We start from the raw sequence: 24,699 nt of genomic DNA on the forward strand, positions 1-24,699 counted from the left end.
TAAAAAATGAACGTCACATGCCAAAGCTGCCTCTTTATCTTGTTCTTCAGCCGTCAGTTAAAAAAAATTTCAGTGCAGATCCAACAAATACAAATAAACCCCATGGATATCATGGATGCACTATAATATTATGTTCACTTGAATTTGCAAGCTTATTTCAGCTCTCAACTACAAAAATCTCATCCTATTGTTATTGCAGACATCTTTAACAATGAAGGTAATGAGTAAATTAATGGCAACTTGCTGATCATTTTAATGAATTTATTTTCATAACAACCTGGTTACTTATACCTCTTGGGATATTTGAAACAAACTCTGCAATTCCTAAATATAGAAATTATTTGAAGCCAGACTTTGCTGAATATTTCATTGCGGTCACTTCAGTCTGCATGGCTACAGCATACTGCCTGTGTTCCATAGATCTTCTTAACATTGTGTGATAACAGATTGCCATAGACAAAGACAGCCATGAATGCACACGTTTTGTAAATATACTATATAGTTCACAACACCTGTGGCTCATGAGTTACTTTGAACTGTGAGCAGTTTTAGGGTTAGTTGGCCAATATAACATGCATATCATTAAATGACCAGTAGAAATCTGTAATGCTGTCTGGTTTCAGATGGTACTTCCTTATTAAGACTGTGATTGCAACAGATTTCAACGCAAAAGCAATGTGATCACTTTCTTTTGGGTTTCCTTTATTGGACTCATGATTTCATTTTGTAGAAAATCAATTATTTTTTTGAGTGTGTGCACTTTGATCTGTACACACTGAAATAAAACTGATGTGGATCAGTTAAGCTGTATATTGAGTTTGAATATTTATGTGTTGTGAGAGATTGGATGTGTGTGTGTGGGGGGGGGGATATATATGATTATTGCTGTGTTTTTTAATACATGCATGTATACTGCAGATCTACAATCTATGGGGAGGCATAACATGTCTGTACCATCACATGGGCATATATCTTTTGGTCAAACATTCATTCATCTTTTGGATAAACAATGAATTGGGGTGTGGATTTCAGCAATCTGGAAGAAGTTTTTCTTTGCTAAAATGGGGATAGAGTATATCACTAACTTGACCAAAATTTTGCTTCTAAAATTATTTGCCTTTTCCCATCAAAATGAACATTTTGATGCAATCACCACCTTGGCAGTGGAAAGCAGACTGGTAATTTTGGACATGGCTTTGTATTTGTTGTAAAATAAATCAGAGAATGAATCTCTTGGTGAAGATGCCTTCACATAATACATTCCTGGCGGAAATGACACCAGAAATGCACCATTCCACAAATTTACATCATGATGTCTGTATCAGTATTCTGTTTAATGCATGTACATCTGCAAGCTTCCACAGTTTCACAAGTTCTTCAGATAGTTCAATTGTTCTTGTAAGTTTCTAAAAGTATTTCTTACAAAAATCATTAAAGGATGCAATTCATTTAATATGACCCATTTCATGCTAGGTCTCTACAACAGTACAGACTCTATAATGCATGCCGTGCACTGCTGGTTTGATATAAGCTAGTATTATGCTCGGGTCATCATTTTGTTTATATAATTGTCAAAAATTTCATGAAACTATATTTGAGGCGTTTTTCTTCTGTCAACGAAACGTATCACATGCAAAATCTCAGACTGTGTCTCTGTAATGTCACAAAATTACAATATTCACTTAAACAAATATGGGTTTTTACTTCATAAAGTCCTTGCTGACAAAAGGCACTGATTGCAACTTGATAAAGTTTGGTCAAATTTGCAAACTTATATGGTTGCAACCAAGAGACTTATTTTATGTAACTGGCACTTCCATCAATCTTTAGTAAAACTGTTGTCATGGGTGACAGTGTTGGCAGGCACGGTGTGGTGGGATTCACTGCACTGTTTTATGTCAATTTACCATCCGATGTGAATGAAGCAAAACGCAGCATTAGAACTCACAACAGTCAAAGTTGACCACAGCACCATTAGACTGATGTGCACTGTGATACCTATAGGGTTCTGTCACTAGCTCTCTTCGTACATCATACACAACAACATTAGTTAAATGTATGGCTGTGAGCAACATTTCCAACCAAGGTGATCTGAAACACTTCACCAAGACTCCACAGCCATCCTATGCTTTGTCTTTACCCCTGCTCTGCTCAGAACTTGAGTCTTTGGCATCAAAGGAGAATGAGATGATGTCGGAACACCGTAGCAGAGCTTCCTCCTGTACCCCTATCGGTGTTTCTAACTTTGATACTTGAAAATGCATGATATCAATGTCCGATGTACCAAATACTGCAGCCACCTCTGCATGACCATGCATTTTGAATTCTACCCTCTTGCTGTCCATGGCAACCAGAGTCTCCAGAAAGCGCCTCCTCAGAAACGCCCTGGCTGATTGTTCTTCTTTGTTGGTGTCTGTGGGATTGTTTTCCTCCATAAATTCTGAAATATAAACAAGCTACATCATGAAAGCTTTCTATGAACAGAAAGCAAATTTGTTGCCCACCAGAGACGTCCTGCTGTATGAACAGGTCTCATCTTTTAAAGTTGTCAAGCATTAGGTGCATACAGCCCAATATTTACTGCAAATAATACGCGCTTCGATGCAAGTAAACTGTGGTACATATGTAATAATGACACAGAAACAATAATGAAATATCATTTATAATGATGATTAAACTTGTTATTATTGTGAACTTTGTTTTCCCATTACTGTTGTGTTGATATCTCTGTAAATTTTAAAAATATGAAAATACTGGTCACGTTTGTTCATGGGAACACGTCTACGTCTTTTCAAAAACAGCAACATGAAACCTTAGATGATTTGTGGTGTAACTACATGGTGGCTAATTTTTCATTCTGATCCATGACAATTTGTAATACTAGTATATTATATATGATAAATGTATTTAACAAAATAGGTATCCATACGTAAAGGTGGCAATAATTACAGACATAAACTTAATTGCCAAAGCAAAGAATTGGATGATGCTCCAAAATTTAATAGGGCGACTCATAAATTCTTCGTTGTGGCTCATCATAGCTGAGTCTTCATATTTCCTTGGTCACAATTTCTCTGGGAGAGGGAAGTGGCTTGAGGAGAACTATAATAGCCCCTCGCTGGCTACGAACTACATGTAGTGTGGCTTGGCTCAGCACAAGCAAGTGAGTTGTACCAGCTCACCGAGCTAGACTTCACCAGCCGGCCTAGTCGCTAGGACAGTGTGTAGCAAGCGAGCTGAGGCCTGAGGGACATAGTGCCACTTGTGGCAGTGTCCTCGTACAAAATTCGACCCGGCGAATTCAAGGCTCTGACATGGAAAAACAAACAAACCTGTTTAATTTGTTGAAAGCAACTAAGGTTGAATCTCTGGGACCTTCTGCGTTTGGAGCGCGTATTATCCTTGATGTGTATCTGATCATGAACCGTCTTCAGATCACCACGCCACGCTCGTTCAACGTATGGCTTCGTATCAGGTGACAAATCCCCTCTGATCTTTAACCTTTGACATTGTATCTGGGCAATGACTTGAATATGGCGTACTTACGTGTTATGCAATTGAGTGGTCTAACCTCCGTAAATATTTGAGCAAATCCAATCCTGGGTGTCTATTTAGTAGAGTCTGTAATATTTGTTGGTCTCCCGACTGACCGAAGCACCCGAGAGAATCGAAAATAGCCGTCAAAATGATGACAGAAGACACACAGGAGTACGTTAAAAACGGACTCCAGGATGTTGAAATCGATGACGTGAAGTTGTCGCTCGCCGGTATAAATCTCATGCTGAACAACGGATTTAAGGAATCAGATGCGTTATTTACAAAATACAGGTGAGTTTATACTTTCCACCACCTCTTCGTGGTTGAATTTGATGGACTGACACGCTTCACAAATCGGTTGAAAGCGAATAATCTGACCTATTCTATAGAGCCGTGGGAGGTGATGGTGTTTGTCATGTGGCGAAGGGAAGGTCGATTCGCAGTTTATATTGTTTTGTGAACGGTTTTGATGACTCACGAAAGACAGTTAGTTACAGTTGAATCCCAATAAAATATGTATAATTAAACTTTACTTCGCTTTCTAAACGGGGTAACAAATTTATGGATAATTCTTTCGGTGATCAAAGCAAGTCGTTTATGAAGTCGAGCCAGTAATTTTTCTTGTAATACACATAGTGTATCCACTGACTGTTAGCCAGGCCTGGTCCTTGGGTATTAGGCCAGTCAGTTTAAACAAATATTAGAAAATGGTGACGCCTCCTTGCCGAAATAGGTCAAGTCTCAATCCACCCGTAACAGTCATGTGATTGCTTCGACACGTATACAAACTGGGATGTGTTCACTGTCGATGAATTATTGTGGGAAATTCACGCGCCAAATAAGCTGACCATAGATTCTAGCTGCCACATCAACTTGGCTATGCTTGTCTCACATTATGACACAACAAGTGTTTGAGAATTTTCGATAAGTACCGGGTTTGCCAACTTAGAAACCATTCCAAGCTTAAAAATATCATCTTGCAAATAATTTCAAATGTGAAACTCTTGTGATTGTTTTATTTTAAAAACAATGTAAACAGGAAGTGTTCCGCTTTGCCGAAAAGGAAAACATTTATATAAAGGATGCACATTTCTGTGTAATGCGTATGCTGGGAAGTTTATCATGGATATGTCACAGTATGATTGCCTGTGCTGTTGGCAGCGGGCAACTAGGGTCTGAAATGTTCATATTCACACACATCATCAGTAAATTCGAGTAGACATTTACAATACAAGCGGACACGTATCGTCATTGTGGAGGCGCAAACTTCATGATGCCGGTATCAAATTGGCAATGCATTGGGGATGATATTGTGTAAAGTCCTTCCTGTTACAGTACGTGCCATTCCATCATGACTTCCTCTGAGCAGTAGTTGGCAAAAACATAAATCAAATGAAACTGTCAGTGGAGCAAACTTTCAACCAATGAGAAATTGAAACAAGCATTTTCCTGGAATATCAATTTTGGATTTTTTTTCACGCAGCTAAATCAGTAATTACAAATTTTCTTCACACTTTATTACATGATTGTTTCATTACATGTTTGAAACAATATTTAACTGTTATTTCTATCCAATGATACATACCTGTTAGCAATTAACAGAGCTTTAAGTGTCATAAAATTGTCATGTAAATTTGCTGAATTTATTGAAGAACTATTTTGCCATAGTGAGGTCTTTCCACACAATAATCAATATAGGAACCATTTCAGTATTGGTTCATAAATAGTGTGACAAGAAATCCAATAAATTCAGATGAAGCCTATCATATAAAAGGTCAAATACAGAAAAGGTGATCCTATATGATTAAACTAGCTCATAAAACCCTCATACAGGCAATTTAATCACTAGTATGTAACGTCTAAATATTCTTTCTCATTATAGAGCCCAGCATATACAGGATTGTACCCTCTCTCGATACAAATTCCTATTTGATTGAGAATATCACATCACGGCAGAATGGGCCCGGGGAATGGAGATTCCACTTTCAAATTTTTTACAATATTTGGCTGGTTTTCTTCTTTTATGGGCTGATTTTGACAATTGTTGAATAAGTGAAGTTTACACCATCTTGCTTTCGTGAAAATCAAAAATTCACTTTACCAAGGGGATAGCGGCCATTTTGAATTTCAAATATCAGTAAATTATAGTTTAATTTTTTTCCTGTTGTACCAAAATTTGTTTGGTTACCCCTGATATGTATTCATGATTTTGAAATACCATGGTTTAAAGAGTTCTTGTGGAAAATTTTGGAAGAAGTTTGAAAAGGGTGCAAGAGGTAGAAAATAGGGTGCAATAGATAGAAAATAATGAGGCTTCTTTGAATACAGGTCAAAGACTCTACATGCATGCACATAATGGTCTGGACATTTGTCTTCTGTACAGTCATATATGTGTTCCACAAAACGTACTGGTGCCGTACCGGTAACCCTGAATAATTTTCATTGGCTTAAAAAAAATATCATCAAATGTATGTTATAAGTTGCAAATGTCTCTGTCTGTTGTCATGACACCATAGGTCACATCGGTATCTCTCATGGCCTTCAACCAGCAAAATGACAAAGTTAACATTATTTCATAAGGCAATTACATATTATTTATTCACAATCACAGCAGTTTTCAATTCATTAAAAGCTCTCTCTACACCCATTCTGCTGTACTAAGTCCCTGAAATACTTGGGACTTAAAACCATCTTCTGTCTGTCTCGGGCCCAGCCCTGTGTTTTTGGGGGTTTTTTGCTGGTTTTGTAGCTCCATCAATGTTAAAGTGTGTAATGTTCCAACGTAAATTATTATTACGATAGTAGATAAGTAGATTTTCTGATCCAGGAGTGTTCAGTTATTGAAATTTTATCACTGGTTTTGTACCTCCAACAACGTGAAGATGTTAATTATTGTTACACTGGTATTCAGCATGAAAGAGAGTTTTTTCTCATTTTTCAGTGTTCGGTTTCTGAAATTTATTTCCACCCATGCAATTGTCCAAGTAGTGCAAATACCATGTAAATAAACGCCACACCTTGATCTGCAAGATTCATGTATATTTCAATGGAAAAAAAGGTTTTGATGTTAGTTTGTCATGACCACATGAGGCAAAACTTTAAAATGTTACCTTGGCCAAAGATCAATGTTACTTCCTCAGAGTGACTATTTAGTTTATCTTTGGATTTGTTGGTGACTGGTATCATATCAAATCTGTAAGCACAAGGACTTTAGACTGAACTGTCAGTGTTTGCACACAGAGTAGTACACCACACATCTGATCAATGCTGGATGCGCAGGTGTTCAAGAGAAAAGTACAAGGATTCGCCCTGAACAACAGCAACTGTTGGCCTTGAATTCAGGGTCGCCATATATCTTCACTAGTCAGTCCAATTCCGAAACTGATTCCAGAAGCACAAAGGGCTGTTAGATCTTTCAGATTTTTAATTCAGCCCAGAGCCTTCACACACAGACCTTCGTAAATAATATTTACCAACAACAGATTGGAAGTACAATATTTTTGATGGAATATCTGCAATTCTTACTAAATAAAGATCAAAGTCCATTCTGTATTGATGTTAATGTCATCATTTAAAATTGTTCAAATTTTTCATGTGTCATATTTAACGTTGATAGAAAGTATCATTATAATTGATATTTTACAGGCACAAATTCTGACAGAAAATGAGTGTGATATTTTCATATTTTTTTCTCTTCTTTGGAAGTAATTTATGTGATCTCTGTTCTGACTTCAGGTCAAAATTTTATCCTTTCTCTTTTCTATGTTGACCAGGAGACATATGGTCAAATAGTGTGAACTCATTCGTACGGCGATTTAGCTGGTATCCAGATGGTTTCATTCTGCTGAGTATCAATGCAGCATCAGACGTATCAGGATACCCATCTCCAATGATAAGATCATCATGTTACTCTCAAACGCACCTCAAAGTATAATCTTTGTTACAGCGCAACCTAACAAGACTCTAACAAAAACCTTCCCCTTCACTGGGTGATTTATACAAGGAGATTAAAACCATACCAAGAAATCAATGAAATTCTATCAAGCTCCATATACAACTAAGCACTTAATACACTCACAAATTTATGTTGTGTGGAAATGTCATTTGAAAATTTACATATTTCAGACAGATCGGGGCTAGGATTCTGTTCGGTCATGTAAACGTGATAGTGATATCGCGACTGACAAAATTCTCATTAATTTAGCACTGCCCAATGCAACAGACAATACTTTATGTAAATGTTTATCTAGAGGTAATATTTTCAGATAACAAAACCCCTTGTCAATTATATTTCAACAATGGATGGTTAAATATTTTTCCAGTTCAATAAAATCATGATAAAAAAGAAATGAAATTACTTTCTGCATGCATAGTGCCATCAAAATGACATGAAAAAAAAATCATATTGATGATAGATGACCCTGCTGATAAAAGTAATCAGCATTCTCAGAATTGGCTACAAGTCTCAAAAAAATACTAGTAATACTAGTTTGCAACTAAACATTCCTCAAAGAAACCTTAAATCATTCTCGTTTATAATTAAAAATCACATATCAGGGGTCACTGTGTAAATTTTGGTAGCAGGGAAACATATTGTAAAAATTATCAATTTGTGTTAACTCTGTTTGGAAAATTAAATCATTTCTCAATTTTCGCAAAAACAAAGTGGTGAAAACTTCTTTAGCGTAGAATGCACTTTGGGACAGATATTTGTACTCAAATTTTTACATTTCTTTCTGATCTACCACTTGTGGGGGTTAATTTTAAAGTTCTTGGTGTAAGAAAACTTTTCACCATCTTAGTTTTTCGAAAATCAAAAATTTTATTTTTCTTAAATCTTGGGTAATTTGTTCTCTTCTACCAAAATTTGCACAGTGACCCCCAATTATTATTCTTGATTTTGAAAGAGGATGGCTTAAATATTTCTTGAGGACGTTTGAGCAAAAAGTTTTACACTTTTTCTACCTTAAATGCACGGCCTTCAAATTGACAACACAGACAGCAGACATGCAAAGTATTGTATGATTTGCAAAAACTCTAGCATCCAAATAGCTATTTCCAAGGCACGTACAGTGTTCTACCCAAATTTCTTACATCTCGTATACTTTGTTTTATCGTCTCATCTATGTTTACATTTTCAACAACAAATGTTTGGTTTTTAAACTCATTGTTTATGTCAGTAACCATACCAGGCACCTATTTGTCCAGTCTTGTCCGTAGTGTCCACATTGACCTATATATGTGTACAGCCTGCTCACTTCTCAGGGAATGACATTCAATCAGTGATTGTAAGTTGAATATCAAAAAAACATGAAAAAGCTGAAAAAAAAAAGACTACTAGATCATGAAATGTTTTCTTTTCACTAAACGCTTTCCAAGGTGACAGTTTTCGATGCCAGCTAGCTATCATATACCATTCTAAGATTCGATTGCAAACTCAATTCAGAAGTCTGTGCTTTTCCTTGTTTGTTAAAAGTTTAATATTACATCAAGTAAATATCATGAAATTTGATATACATTAATTTTACAAAATTATTGATTTAAGAATGAAAATCCTCATGGTTTACCGCTGAACCTATTCTACATGTAGATAATCATACCAAATAATATCACTTTCACTGTTAGAACACCTGAAGAGCTAGGCATTGACATCTTCAAAAGTGGTAAATATGCAGACCTTTTGAAATTTCTGGGGGTGTCTATCATGTTCAAATACATGCAAACATACCACCAAAGGAAATATTTACTTTTACTACAGCCTAGCATTGGCTCAGTGATCTTCAGTCTCACCAAAGTCGTTGATAAAAATAATGTTAGCATTGCTACCGAGCTATCCTGGAAGACCTTGGCATTTGATTTACCTGTCCTCTTAGTGGTCCTACTCAGATTGCAAAATACGATGACACGTCACCAAGACTATCGCAGTCACCAAGCTACCTGGAATCTCTTTTCATTATCTAGCCCCTGGATATTTTGATATATGATATTTCCTGAAGACTCTCGATATTTCCTGTAACTTATCCAAATCAGGATCGACGGCAAGGTGACATAACATGTTGCATTGAAAGGTTATATTGATGTGCCTCGGGGACAGATATTCAGGCTCTCAAATTTTAACAATTGTTTTTCGATCTGTCACTTGTTGGGACTCTTTTTGAAGCTCTTGAAATAAAAAAAATTTTCACCACGTGAAAATTTTCATTTTCCCCCATAGAGTTAATGCAGGGATAGCAGCCATTTTGTATTTCAAATATCTTTAAATGTTCGGTAGTTTGTCTCTGGTACCAAACTGTGCATTGTGACCCGGCCTTCATTTTTATCACCAATACAGGAAGACAATGGCTTAGGAGTTCACTGAGCAAGGTTTGAGCAATAGTTTAAGTCTTTCACTTTCGAGGCACAAATTTGCAATAGACAATCTGCATTTCTTCTTATAAATGACATTTCCCAATTTCTAGGTCTGTATCTGTCTAAAAATTTACCCGACATATATCAGCTTTGGAAAGTATCGGACGCTATCGGTTAAAATTTCATCCTTGTACAAAATTGCAAATACTGGTTAAAATGAACCCTGGGAATCACAATGCAGCATTTAACCTTCTAACCGTCATGTGTCATCACATGACCACCAAGCTATTGTTTTCAGCAGCTATCGGTGACCTTTGACCTGGCAATAAAGGTGATGAGATTTAAGTGAAAGTAACATCAACACAATGGATTTGCATATTGTAATGAAATGCATTTTACTTGTAGGCCTTGCAACTGGATAATTAGTGGGTAGACTTGAAAAAAAAGGTAACAGTTAGATAGATTAAAATAAACTCAAAACACCTTAGTCTGATATTAAATTTCAAGTAGATTATTGTACCCTATCATGTGCCATGAATGCACCAGTACTAGGTAAACATTTTGACACAGTAATGTTGACTGTTTGACTTTGGTATTTACTTCATAGGAGCAGTTCTTTCATTTTCTTTTATGTATTTGTTATCATCGATATGTCGTAGATGGATGCCATACCGGTAGATACACATAAGTCCAAACTGTGGTGCTCATGAAAAACAACAGCAAGACGTAAGCATTATATATCAGAAGGAAATGGATATCTAATGAAAATACCTATCGCTATAGCAAACACATTCATGTAGTGTGTTGCTGACGTAAGGATCGCATTTTGCAGGAAATTAGTTTCATTTTCTACCCTAGGATATATGCAAAGTTGCGTAACATGTACATTTTGTTGGCAAGATAAGACAGTAATGTCAGTGTTTAATATCTGGTACTTTTTGGTTATTTTTGAGTCCCAATCTGCCTTCATTGAGAAATATTTTCACGGTTTACAAGAGAACTGTTCATGTTCATGCAACTGTTCATGACTTGTGCAATATCTTACCTGTGGAAAAAATTAAAAATTTGGTGAATGCACTGTACACTATTAATATGGGTGTCTATTTTGACACAGCACTGCATCAAGGCCAGGATTTTTATTGCCTCAAAGCCATTCTTAAGATCTTTTTCAAAGAGATATTATGTTGCACAGGTATTGTCAGTAAAATATTTACACTAGGATATATGACTCCAATCATTCTGTTACAGCATGCACCCCAGGGTAGTCTTCTACTGTGTGTTTCATGTTCTCATAGAACTCACTTACAAAGTTCTGCAAACTAAACTTTTAGTAGTTGTTGACCTTGTCGCAATTTTAATACAAACCAAGAAATCTTTACCATGATAACAATAGCCCTTTATGGCTATTAGAATGTAATGGTACATACAAGTTCTTTATATTATTCAAGGTACAAACAACACAATTTGAGAGGCCAGACATCTGCACAAACATGAACTTTTATATTATCTATGAGGTACAAACAAGACCATTGAAAAGACCAGACATCTATCGTCTTTAGTATTTTTGTCACTGTACATCCGCTTGCACATACTAGCAAACATCAGCCTTTGTCTCCTTGGCTTGCCTGGCTTATAGAAGCATCAAAGTTCATGCATGTTCCGATAATCATCAACCAAAAATTGTTTTAGCATAATTAATAACAGAGAGAATGTTGAGAGTGTGTGTAGCATGTCTTCTGCCAAATTTACCAGTTCAAGGTATTTCATGATAACACAATTGTCCCACTTTTGGTGCAGACTGTGAACTGAAGAAGTTAAAGGTCATGGAAAGGAATTATAAAGTTTCTTCAAAGTCTTCTTGACAAAAGTGCAATGAGACTTATGCTGTGGCTCAAAAAATGACATAGTTTTTGTCTGAAAAAAAAAGAGTGACAAATCCTATGCGTTCAGGTGGCCGTTCGATTTGTGCAAAATTTTGAAATAATTGCAGTTTGTAAAGATTCCTCGCGATTTGGACAAACAGATGAATGAAAATGATCAAGAAACCATTCATGACTGCAGTTGAAATGGCTGATAAGAAAAATCTATGTACCTTGACAGTTTCTGTTTTTTGACAAATGATGATTTTTCTCCTAAGGAGTAATTCTGATCTGGAGTCAACAAATTCCAAATGTTTTCCATGGCTGATTGCAAATCTAGCATTGTGTGTGATTAGTCTTGAAATATTCAAAATAAAGTTTTTCTAAAGTTGATGCTAATGCACAATTTTCTATCCCTGTTTCTTTTATTAATAGAAACTACAGCCCTTTGATGAGTGCAGGTGCCAGCTTTGTTTCTTTCATGGTAAGTGATTTGTTTTCTGTGTTTATTTTAGATCTGTGTTATTTTAGTTGTGCAAATTATCAAGTAGGACAAGAGTTGAAACTAATTATAGCGATCTGCTCTATACGTATGTGGGTTCTTTTGTACGTTCTTTTATGGCTGAAGCTAAGGTCTGATAATACAGAATTTAAAATCAGATATCACTTTTTGTGGTATTTTTTACCTATGGCAGGTGTGTGATAAAACTTCATTATTTATGTTGCTTCCTTTTGAAGTGGAGATTTAAGAAAATCAGTTTATAGATAGCAAGAATTAGAGTGACAATCAGAAGCAATTTGCATGTGTATGTGTTTGTGTGTATATAATTCTTGGGGTTCATTCAAAATGGCAAGAAAATGCAGTAATTCTGTCAAATTTTAAAAAAAAATTTTCAGAGCTTTAGAAAATGGTTAATGTATAGCAATTTGTATGTGTTTATGTATGTGTACTAATTTGTGTGTGTATACCGTATGTGTGTGTGTGTGTGTGTGTATGATAGATATATATATATATATATATATATATATATATATATATATATATGATATATATATTTATTTATATATAATCTGTCTACTATAAACACAACCTGTAGATTTTAAACATTCAGTTGTTTGTAGGAGGAACAAAGATTAAGTCCTTGGGAGCTCAGATGTACCCAAAATAGAAACTTGTTATTCACACCTTCGTAAATTTGCATAATCAATATGAGTTACCAACTGACGAAGTCATGACCTCTGTGCAAAGAGTGATTTTCCATATTAAAAAAAAAAATTGTTCATTTATTTGTCATACCGGTATGTCAATAATAGCATACCAAAGAAATATGAGGTTTTTTGTCCCATTTTGTCGGTACACGTAGCAATGTAAACGTACCGTAAATCATGCAGTTTGTCAAGCATAGGTAAGGATACTAACAGTGTGATAAAAAAATTACGATATGGTGTAAGCTAGTCTAGGACCTCTCCTCAGCTTTTTGGAGTACGCTAGGCTGCCCCTGAAGTAGGTTTCAGGAGCAACATAGCGTACATGTATACCGAAGCCAAGGAGCGGTCGTAGAGGAGATATAAAACACTTAGCTTTGATGTTATTTAGAATACTCCGGCAAGTCAACTGTCATTCAAAAGTGAAAAATGTTATTTTGTATTAAGAGTTCAAGATGTTTTTTGAATATTGTTTTGAAAAGACCTTTTTCATCAGAATCAAGACAGACATATGGATTTTATGTTTTTAAATGAAACGATTTTACAACCATTCTCAATATCAAAAACCAACATTATTACACTCCGTGACTTGCTCATAAAGACGGACTATCAAACAAGATAAAATCATTTACTATTGCCTGCGTGGTCACATTCCATTTCTGTTGGCATAGCAACCTGTTGCCAGGTAACAAAAGACAACATTTGTCATTCTGCCTCTTTCCCAAGACTGAATTAAAAGAAAACAAGTTCCTGTTAACATAATCATTACATAATAATTCATTTCACAATTGTTACTGTAGTATTGTCAATATGACATTCCACCTTGCAGGAGGTATCAAACTGTACATAGTAATGTTGCCTGTTCAGATTTTGAGATAGAGTATTTCTTGTTTCATTATTACCTGTATTAGGTACCTGTGGTTTAAAAGAAATCATCAGACAGTTTTGATTGATCTGAAATTTTCATTTTCATTTCCTCCTACGTTCATTTCAGAATACTTTCATTTTTGTGTAAGGTAGTACATGTCTCAAAAGTGGAAGACATAATTTTTTTGCTCACACATTCCGTTATGAAACTTTCAGCCATTCTCTTATCAAATCAAGAAAAGAATCAGAGGTCACCAAGCAAAGTTTGGTAACAGAGAAACGTATTACCTTACATTTACCGATATTTGAAATTCAAAATGGCTGCCATCCCTGTCTTAACTTTATGTGGAAAAATAAAATTTTTGATTTTGGAAAATGTTTCTTTCTTCAAGAGCTTTAAAATGAGCGCCAACAAGTGGTAGATCAGAAAAGAATCGTACAAATTTGTGTCCGCTTCCGAATATTTGTCCCCGAGGCGCATTTCACCTTAAGGATTTCTGGTTTTCTTTGATAACATATTGTACATTGGCACAACACTAGCTTTTACAAAGTGTACCCTAGTGTACACATTAAAAGCCAGTTGCACTGTGTACTGCAATGATAGTGATCATGAAATGCCCAACTGAAATGGCATATCGTCGACATTACATCAGTTTGCAACCGTGATAAGATTTGTCATACAGAGTTAGGACATACCCTGGAAACACATGTTGCCATGGTTATATATTTGCAGTGAGGCCACAATTTCAAAGGTACCGATAATCAGTTGTGATGCAATCGTCTATGAGCCAATCATGTTGTTCAAATTTACCATACAGCATATTATGATCCACTGTCCAGCATTTATTTTTCAAAATCAATCCAACCATACCAGTATTTCCAAACTGAAGTTGCAGAAAAGTAGATGTCCTTGTATTTTATTATGTATCAGGAAGTACCAAAGTACAGTAGCTCAAGATATTTTACCTAGGGTTAGGTGTTTGATGGCAATATGATACATGGTTGCCCTACATGTACCCAAGGCATAATCTTGACCAATGGTACTGCAGCCAACCAGGATTCAAGGAAGCTGTTCAACATGGGACTAATATGACAGTCAAAAGTATCTCTTTGTCAAGGTTATGTTTGGATGTAATTAATCACCGTCACCTTGATTTTTGGCACCCTGTTGTGATTTTATGGAAAACTGACAGCTTTCCTTGTCACAAAAGCGCTTCAATGCTATGCATTTATGATGCTTTTTACATGAAAACCTTCCATTGCAGATATATTATCACCTTGACAGCGTTTCAACCCATGGCCTTGACAGACTATCTTAACAGACAGGATGAGACGAAGGTTCTGTCAACTGAAATGTCAATGTATTTCACTCATTATGTACATTAGATTTTAAGAATAGCATATCTGTTGTCTTAACATTGACCATGGCCATGCATGCAGCCAGCCCTGAGAACTGTGGACTCTAAAAGTACAGGGATCACAGTGCAGGCTTGCACTGAAACACCCCCCCCCCCCCCCCCCAATAATCATGGCCTTGTGCATCCCTGTACACCAGACACTGTACTTCTTACCCTACGGTATCACTAAGCATTTGCTTTGGTAGTACGTGTTTTCACTGGCACTGAAATGAAGGCTTGTGAATTGGTACAAAGGCAGGAGAGAATGAAACTTTAGCCATTTTACAACAAAACTTGCTACACAGACCTGTATATTATTTTCCATGTCAAAGTTTATATTGTTTCAATGTCAAAGTTGGACCATTTCACAGAAAATGGGGTGATATGGTGAAAATATAGATAAGTTCAATCCAATACTGTGCTCTCTTGATTCTTATTACACTAGTATACTGCTAATATTTCAGGAGTGTATTCTCTGAACACTTTTAAGCTCTGCTGTCAGAGACGTGGAGCATACTAATTTCTACTGTATATGATACATGTACGTTGACTGACCATGGCATCGGGCATCCATTATACACACAGGACATCATCCTTCATCAACTTTGCATTTCTTTTCCAAAACTACAGCTGAATAGGAATAGACAAGCCACTTAGGATGACCTATCTTGGATTTGCTCATATTATAATATTTTGCATACACAAATTTTTTTGTGTTCATTCCAGTAGCTATAATCTGTTTAAGACCACTGAGACAAATTTGAATGTATGATTTGGTGGAGGGACTGTGGTTTTATAGTACAAAGCAATTAAAAACCGAAAGCCTGTTCTTGAAGCATGAATTCTATTGTCTCAAAATCTGTTAGTCATTCAACAATTAGTCACCATGTTATGATTATCAAATGGAGTAAATATTTACCGTACATGTTATAATCATTCATGTTTTCTTATTTATGAGACATTAACCAGACATGTTGACAAAGCATTAAGTTATTCACACAATAGAACTGTTGACCATTGTTGTGAGTGTGTATAGCAAACAAAGACACCCTCTCTGCCAGCAATTATGTGCCAACATCTACCAGTATTGTAGAGCTGGTGCAAGTCACCCTTCTGATTTTCATATAGACATTGCCAGTTTATCAACCAGAGTAAAAGAGGTGCTGGCGTTATTTGAGTCCACCGGTAAAATACAAAATATGTAGCCCTGCAATTGGCAGACTGTTTTTCATAATGGAAACACGATTGTGTTTTTTGATGGAAAAATATCTTGACATCTCGTCGAAACATGTCACCTCATCTGAAATAAAATTTCAGTGCTGCCAATTTAGTTTGTTAATTGAATGATAATTTGAAATTATCAGACAATATGTTGATATTTAATTCTGTATTGGTCTGTCATGCAAGGTACCGTACAATTGGCTGAAGTTTGGGTTAGACAGCAAATAATGCATTCTATTAAAATTTCTAATATTGAACTATGCAGCTGAAGAATTACTGGTATATTGACGGGGTTGTGATAATGATGATGACGATGACGAAACAGTTGATATTTGTTTTGAAAGGACAGAGGCATCATCTGGTTATGTTGTCTTGGTTGATTTTGATTTAATTTGGAAGCTACTCCACCCACCCATAATGTGCCCTACCATTAGCTGTCGGATCCAGTTGACATAAGACCTGTAGGCTTGGACAATGTACATGTAATTCATACCGGTATATTCAAGAAAAGCCATATCACTCATGGATTTGCATGTTTAAAGAGTGAATGGATATTTCCCATATGACTAATCATATGTCAGTCAGCTGGGTTGCACTCGTAACTTCGTGTGGATAAACGGGTGACTGTAACTACTTTACTTCTAAATTTTGGTAAAGACCGTATTGTTTTCTATAGAACAGTTGGACCTTAAAGACGGGCATTGAAGTGAAAGGGACAATGAACCCTCTCAGGCCGTTTTATCACTTCATTACTATAACCGTTATGAAAAGCCCAATTGAAAGTACTACTTTGGATTTCATGAAGCTCTATGTGCATTCAAATAGAGAAAACACAGAGTCATCTATCATTTTCAGATTGCAATTGGGGCAATATTTTGATATAAGAGCCTCTTTGTTGCATTCAGTCAATACTAAATATTATAAAAGACCAAAGGTGAACACAGATGAAAATTAAAATGCATGTAGGGGATAGGCTGTTGTACAATATCTGATGCATTAGCTGTACCCTGAAACATAACTTACTTGAAAGAAACTGACATAAACATAACTTTACTTGAAAGAAAATTATGTATGTTCTGCTGAAAAAGAAATATCAACAACAGTAAGATAATCAGTATGTACCAGTATTAACCGTGATTTGCCTTGTACAGTGTAAATGTCAAGAAATCAACATCAATTCATTTCTCGTGTCACCGTCAGCTGTTCATCGATTCATTTCAATATGAAAAGTAATCTGTGTGTACAATGTTGTCACTCGGTTCTTGAGAACGTAAATTAAAAATCCTTGCCACTGACTAACGAGCAATAATTCCCTTTCAGTCGCGATGAATTCACCTTTGTTCATTCATTCACAAGTCATTATTCCTAATTTAATTTCATAACGCTTTTAATGTTCGGTGTGAAAGCTGTCAGGAAAAAAATCAGCAATGTTGCAAAATGTTGTCAAAACAGAGAATCATATTTGTTGCCATGGTAAATGCTGTTATTGCAGTGCCAACTTTTATTTGCCCATCAGGTGATGTGGGCGAAAATCTTGCCTTAGTATGGTGCAACCCTGATGGTATAAATTTGTTAATTAACAGTTGTGAAGTATAGAAAGAGAAAATCAGTTTTGGAAAGTCTTGATGCAATGCACTCATATAAAGCATAATGGTTTCTTTCAAGTCTAAGTTAGGCACGGCACCTATGGTATTCTGTGGCAAGCTGAATTCCTATGGAGGGAAATATCAGTGCAAAGTTTAGGAATAAATATGAATCCAAAGTTGGAAATATTGCTGCAAAGTAAAGTTTTGGCCTTTTTGGTGAAATTTTACAGTCGCCTCAGTGATGGACAGATGAAATTGATTTCTAATATTTGGTTTATCTGAGATCAGAGGTGAACTAGTCCATGTGTACTGGTACAGTGCATGTATATGAGACATAATTATCAGGACAGGTGCTATCATAGACCCTGGAGCGATCTCTCATTCCAGGGTCTATGGTGCTATTTTTGCTTTGCCAAGCAGTTTGGCAAATGACATGCTTGGATGTCTACATGTAGGTTGTTGTGAATTTCCTACACTGATGAATACAAATACACACTAGCAACGTCAACAGAAATTCTTGAGCCAGACAATCTTCCTTCGTATGTTCCTATGTCTAATTGGCAAATTCAAAAAGTGAAAAAGGGAAATTTGAGCATTTTAGGTCAGAGGATCTTGAAGCATTAGGAGTTTGAGTATGACAATTTTCTTTTCAAAAATTCTAAAATGTTCCGGTAATCAGTTTTACCATTTTAGTAACTTTATATCATGTTTATCATCTGGAATTACTCCAAGATATGCCTCTTGCTGATAGTATTGGTAATTTAACCCTTTAAGTGCTGTAATTTTTTCCCACCAAAATTTTAGTGCAATATTTTACCACTTTTTCTGTAATTTTACTGATAATTTTGGACCAAATGGACATCACATTTCATTGGGTACAGTTTTTATCACAATTTTGGCAAAAATCTGAAAAAAGATTGGCTGGGCTATATTTTATGAAGGCAACAAAAATTTACTTTGGCACTCAAACAGTCTGCTCTTATTTTAACATGCTTTCAATATCATTGCTTTTCCAGCAAGCTCTGATGACATTTGAAGATGAGAAAATGGAGCAGGCTCATCAGTCGTTGAAATCAACGGAGAAGTTGTGCTCCACAAACGAGGGGCTGATCAGCTCCATGAAGAAATTCTTTGGCAGCAGCAGTAACCGTGGCAACGAGGTGGTGCTCACGAAAGAGGAGCGCATCACGCGGCAGATCATCATCGCGGACTGTCAGCTGTACATGGCCATGTTGACGTTTGCCAAACAGGAACTGTCCAGTTACATCAAAGGGGGTTGGCAACTAAGGAAAGCATGGAAAATCTATGAGAAAATTTTCAAGGAGATTAACAGCGTCACACGAAAGAGGAGGGGTATCCCGGAGAGTCCCTCATTTGACAAGCCACCGGCTGCAGATGTCGAGACAGCTGAAGAAGTGACCGGTGGCGAAGAACTAGCTGCAGAGGCATCCTCTCCTGAAGAAGTCGTTCAGCTGAAGAGTTCAGAGAACGATATTCCTGACGAGACCTTAGCCCGACTCCGAGGGGCCGTTTGCTTCGGGTATGGTCTCTTCCAGCTCTGCGTCTCCATGATGCCACCAAGTTTACTGAAGTTGGTCAATTTGCTCGGTTTCTCAGGAGACCGCGACACAGGCCTGAAGTGTCTGGATGAGTCGAGTCACAGCCAGGACATGAAAGCGCCCCTAGCAACGTGAGTAAACAAGTACAGCATCAGCTGACCCATAGCCAGGTCAGGAGGTCAGCATTTCAAATCTGAAATTTGATCACTTAAACAGTTTTCATTGCATAGCACACAGAAGGAAAACACTTAATGGCGGTGTCAGGCTACAATCCATTCCAAGCAGGAAAGATTGACTTTAAATGAGGCTATTGTGTTACAGTAAGATTGGAAGTCAATTGTGGCTTTTTGTAACTTCTTGGGGCACCGAGTTTTCAGTACCTAGAAATGCTCATGTTGCTGTTATGTTAAATAGCAAGTTATGAAACAGAAAAATTGCTTTTGAATTAAATTGAATTTGGACAAAAGAATTTATTCATCCATAGTCAGTGCTCTTATTTTAGTAGCTCACCTAAGGCTTTGCAAAACATATTTCATTAACTTTACTATGTAATAGCGCATCACTAAATCTACCTGAAGATACGAATCATGTTATATTCAGTCTTTTCAAGATAGCTGACATATTTGTGGTATGCTGGTAAAGGTAAAATTCTCATTGTATGACAATATATCGGCAAAGTTAACCCTTTTCCTGCCAGACAGTATCACTTCCCCATCAGCCAACTCAGTGAAAAGCCGTATTGAGCCAAAACCATATGTATTTCCACCCATTTGGCTTAGTCTGTTACAACAGCTTTAATCCATAAAAATCATGTTTACAGTATCTGTGATTTCATTGGCCTTCAAATATTCAATTTTTTGTCAAAATGCACCAAGTACATATTGTGCTTCATTACTTTTAAACGAACTTGACCTGAAAATCGCCAAACAACTCATTTGAAAAATTCAATTGGTCACATGGAATACTTATTTTGAATTCTGTCATGTTTTTTTGTTTTGTTCCAGTCTTGGTTTGCTATGGTATCACACCGTTGTCCGTCCATTTTTCGCTCTGGATGGAGGTGCCATCGATGCCGGCCTCCAAGAAGCAACCGACATCTTGGAAGAAAACCAAACCAACTTTCCAACATCAGCCTTGTTCCTGTTTTACAGGGGAAGGATACAGAGGTTAAAGGTGAGAGGTCATGTCATAGATAAACAGTTGTTTACTCTTCCTGTACAGTCAAAACAGGATTACACACAATGATGTCATAAAGGTGATTGTTCACTTTTTTTATGTATTGCTACTGGGAGGGCCAGAATTTTGATTTTTTATGTGGTCAGAATTTTTCAGAAAATATCACATGGGTATTTCCTTCATTGTGCAAGTAGTAAATTCAAATCTCAAATTTTGTGTACAAAAACTTACTTCACCCAGTCTTCCTCAAATCTGAATCACATTTTTGTTTTGATGACAGTGTCAGCTCCAGGAAGCTCTGACAACGTACAACAATGCCTTGGAAGCCTGCAAAGAACAGAGAGAGATTCAGCTTATATGCCTTTATGAAATTGGATGGATTCATTTGATGAAACTCAACTGGGAGGAATCCCTGATGGCATTTATACGGTGAGTATCTTGTAATTAAGAGATGAGAGATTATTTGGGCTGAAATCTGAGACAAATTTTTCCTTATTTCAAAAAAGTCAGTGTGCTTTCTCAAATTCAGCCTTGGACACTTGGTGTGCAGTTTATCTTTCTGTGAAAAGTGAATAGTGAATATGTTGCAGTTTGAAATCTGTCAAACTATCATCAGATTCTATTCCTTTGTTTTGTGGTATCAAAAAAAAAATTGTTTTATTTAAATAAGTTACCGTTCAGCAACTAAATAAGAGATCAACATATAATTTTTTTTTAAAGTTATAATATTTGGTGTGTTTCCATTTTCTTGGACAAAATGTATGACAAATTTTTTCAAAATGTGAAAGTCACAAAGCATCTCTTGACACACAACTCATGAAGTCATGTTTGTTGAATTTTGTCTCGGCTTTTTTTTTTCAGGTTGAGGGAGGAATCTCGCTGGTCTCAGTGTTACTATGCCTACTTGCTTGGAAGTGAGTTATCCTTCACATGGTTCAAATTTTTTTTCTGATTAGTTTTAACATCCTATCCTTCTTCTTCTCAAAAACAAATCTTTCTTCTTTTCTCAAATTCTACTTCAGTTACCAAGGTCACATTTCCCGGCTAGTTCACACTCACTGTCAGTGTATCATGTTCAAGTTGAAATCAGAGATGGCTCCGCTCTTATCATATTACCTAAAAATAAGTGATTGCTGAAAAAGACTTCATCATTTTGATGAAAGGCGTGTTGAAATTTCCCGGAGTTTACTGGTTCTCATTAATAGATAGTTATTTGGTTTGCTGGTTCATTACTTTGTTTATTGGCATTTCTGTTCAGGGTTACACCACAAACCATTTCTAACATGAGCCAGGGTATCTGATAGGTCCACAATAATGTACATACTGAAAAAATCTGCTTCAACCGGACAATCACTTTCAATATAACAAAAGACTTTGAGTGTAGGTACTGCTGATATGTTACAGACAGATAGAACACTGCATTATTTTTTACATATATATGTTCATATTGTTGTTCAGCTGCAGCGCCTCAAACTTCTTATTGTATATAAATGTGACCTTCAACCTCTGACCCAGGGTCAAGAGTGAAGTGATTCAATACACACTAACATTGACTTCATGTTTGCTGTGATCAGTAAGACTATTTAATATTTTCCTGTCACGTTTGACTGGACCTCAATAAGGCTAATCATCTTTCTAATACATAATTCTAAAATTTCAGATCACATTTCCCTGTTTTTTCCACATCCTACAATAATCCATGGATAATCTCAGTTGATTACTCTATCCGGAAAATGCCCTCTGGAAATGTAAATCAAAGAAAGAGATCATATACTTGATGTGTAATGCCTGAACTCTTGTCTTTTAATCTGTGAAACATGCCCAGCATGAGAAATGTCGTGCTTAATACTAAGATGTAGTTCTTGAAAATGACACAAAGATCAGAATCAAAACAAGACTCAGATTATTCAATTGTGGCTTCAAGCGTCAAGCAGGTCCCTTTGAAAATTTAAAATAGAAGTCCAGTTTTTAGAAGGCATACTTCTCATAGTCTTGATATTTAAAGAAAACTGAAAAGCAATTTACCTTAAAAGTCCATGTTTATAGTAGTTGTAATGGGCCACTCTGTGTATTCGTGGCCTTGAATCAGTATATGGAGGTATTGTTAAGCAATTTCACACCCTTACTCCAAAGAGAAAATTAGTGAAATTGTACAGCCAAGTTTCAAAATAATCATGTGTGTTTATAGTAATATGAAAGGATATTCTCAGTAAGAAAGTTATTTATCATTTTCAGGGATGTTGATTGGTTCTATTTCACATACATTCATGACCATGATTTTTAACATGATTTGTTGTTTCTATAATATTTTGGCATTGTCAAAACTCGCAATCATTAAATATTTTTTCTTGTTTTCTAATGATGTTGTGTTGTTATGTCATTTTTTGTTCACAGTTTGTCAAGGTGCTCTTGGTCAACTTGAGACTGCCCAAGAAATTTTCCGAGAAGTACCCAAGCTTTCCAAGAAACGAAACAATCAACTGGAGCAGTTTGTAGTGAGGAAGGTTTGTATTCAGTTCAATTCATGTCAATTTTGCCAGTCATCGCTGTCGTCATCATGACTTGACATCACAGACATTGTTTGTTCATCATCATCATCATCGTCTTCGTCAGCATCATCATCATCTCGCATCTCATCATTAAAATTGACATTTTTGTGTCAAGGAGCAGTACCCTGTTAACCTGTTCACCCCCATCGTCAGTAAACAGGTCCACAATTGATAATATTGATAACATTGGGCCATACCATGGTGGTGAAAGGGTAAAATTAACTTTGGCCTGTAAAACTATGGATGCACAATATCATCAGTTTCAAATAAAGCACTGCAAAGCTGCACCTCAAAGTTTTCAGCTCGTAGCCTTGGTCAGCCAGTAGCTTGTCACATCTATATCTGGAAGATATCAGAAAGTAATTAAGTCATCATCATGTTTTGGCTGTTTGATGTCTGGGAGACAAGTTGAGAGAATGTACTGTGGATCCGTTATGTCTCAAGATATCAAACAAAATCGCTGACTTCTCAGGTAGTACACCATGGACAAAAATATCCAGAAACAGTGACTGCCCTCACATGTGTTTCAGAAAATCACACTTGTCATTTTGAGCATCAGATGTAGAGCATGATGTATTCTGTAACATGTACAGAAACTGTCACTTGCAAATCAAAGACAGCCCAGTAGTAACCTACCTCACTTCTGAATAACTCATGCTCATAAAATTTAACTGATATGGTGAGTTTGCTTTATGCGGACTATCGAAAGATTAAAAATGAAAATGAGAAGTGGAGAGTACGCCTGACAAGATGATGATTTAAAAATCATATTTGTGCAAATGTCATTATTTTCTCCTTTCAGGCAGAAAAATTTAAGAAGAAAGTACCAGAGAGGCAGCACATGGTGCTCTCAGCAATTGAAGTACTGTACTTATGGAGGGCATTGCCTACTTGTGATAAAGAAGATTTGTTGAAAATGCTTCAAGGTATTCATAGAAATCTTGAGTCAGTAGGGACTTTCTCATTTGACGAAGCAGCCATTCTGTTTGACAGCTTACCTCTTAAGGTGTCAGTTTTCTGAAAAGCTAGAGATAAAAGTGTCTTTGCTTTCACATCAAGTGGTTTCAATTCAGAATTGTTGACACATGCTGTATGTGAAGTTGTGGGGTTTGTAAAAGCATCATGTGTGACTTGAACAGCGCCCTCTTACGACAAAATTCTGCTGGTATTTCTTGATGAGAAGAGAAAGTGACGTTCATCACAGAACATGGAAAGCTTATTCTTTCTCTGTGTTTGAAGCTTTCCATGACTGCTTACATATAAAAATACCAGTTCATGTAAAAAACATTTTCACAATAAAGAAGAAATTAAAGATAAAGATGAAGAGTTAAAGGAATCAAACTGCCTGAAATTCCATTGTGCAAATAACATATGGTATATCGTCAACTGTTTGA

At 36.3% G+C, this 24,699-nt stretch overlaps 1 protein-coding gene and 1 long non-coding RNA gene across 2 annotated transcripts in view; one reads left to right on the top strand and one right to left on the bottom strand.

Moving 5' to 3' along the window:
- Window positions 1-1,313: 1,313 nt before the first annotated feature.
- On the bottom strand, window positions 1,314-3,479 carry LOC139115976 (uncharacterized). The gene is made up of 2 exons (XR_011548210.1): window positions 3,333-3,479; window positions 1,314-2,440 (listed from the first exon to the last, which is right to left on the bottom strand). It is a non-coding gene; the product is annotated as an uncharacterized lncRNA (long non-coding RNA).
- Window positions 3,480-3,508: 29 nt separating this feature from the next.
- The window catches only part of LOC139115975 (tetratricopeptide repeat protein 39C-like), a 29,686-nt gene continuing 8,495 nt past the window's right edge, over window positions 3,509-24,699 (top strand). The window contains exons 1-8 of the mRNA XM_070678454.1: window positions 3,509-3,828; window positions 12,180-12,228; window positions 19,038-19,711; window positions 20,585-20,753; window positions 21,037-21,185; window positions 21,618-21,670; window positions 23,151-23,260; window positions 24,108-24,231. Coding sequence (XP_070534555.1) covers window positions 3,686-3,828; window positions 12,180-12,228; window positions 19,038-19,711; window positions 20,585-20,753; window positions 21,037-21,185; window positions 21,618-21,670; window positions 23,151-23,260; window positions 24,108-24,231 — 1,471 coding nt within the window. The 5' untranslated portion in view covers window positions 3,509-3,685. The remainder of the gene's footprint in view (window positions 3,829-12,179; window positions 12,229-19,037; window positions 19,712-20,584; window positions 20,754-21,036; window positions 21,186-21,617; window positions 21,671-23,150; window positions 23,261-24,107; window positions 24,232-24,699) is intronic.

Source organism: Ptychodera flava, chromosome 17 (assembly GCF_041260155.1).
Source record: "Ptychodera flava strain L36383 chromosome 17, AS_Pfla_20210202, whole genome shotgun sequence".
Taxonomy (NCBI): domain Eukaryota; kingdom Metazoa; phylum Hemichordata; class Enteropneusta; family Ptychoderidae; genus Ptychodera; species Ptychodera flava.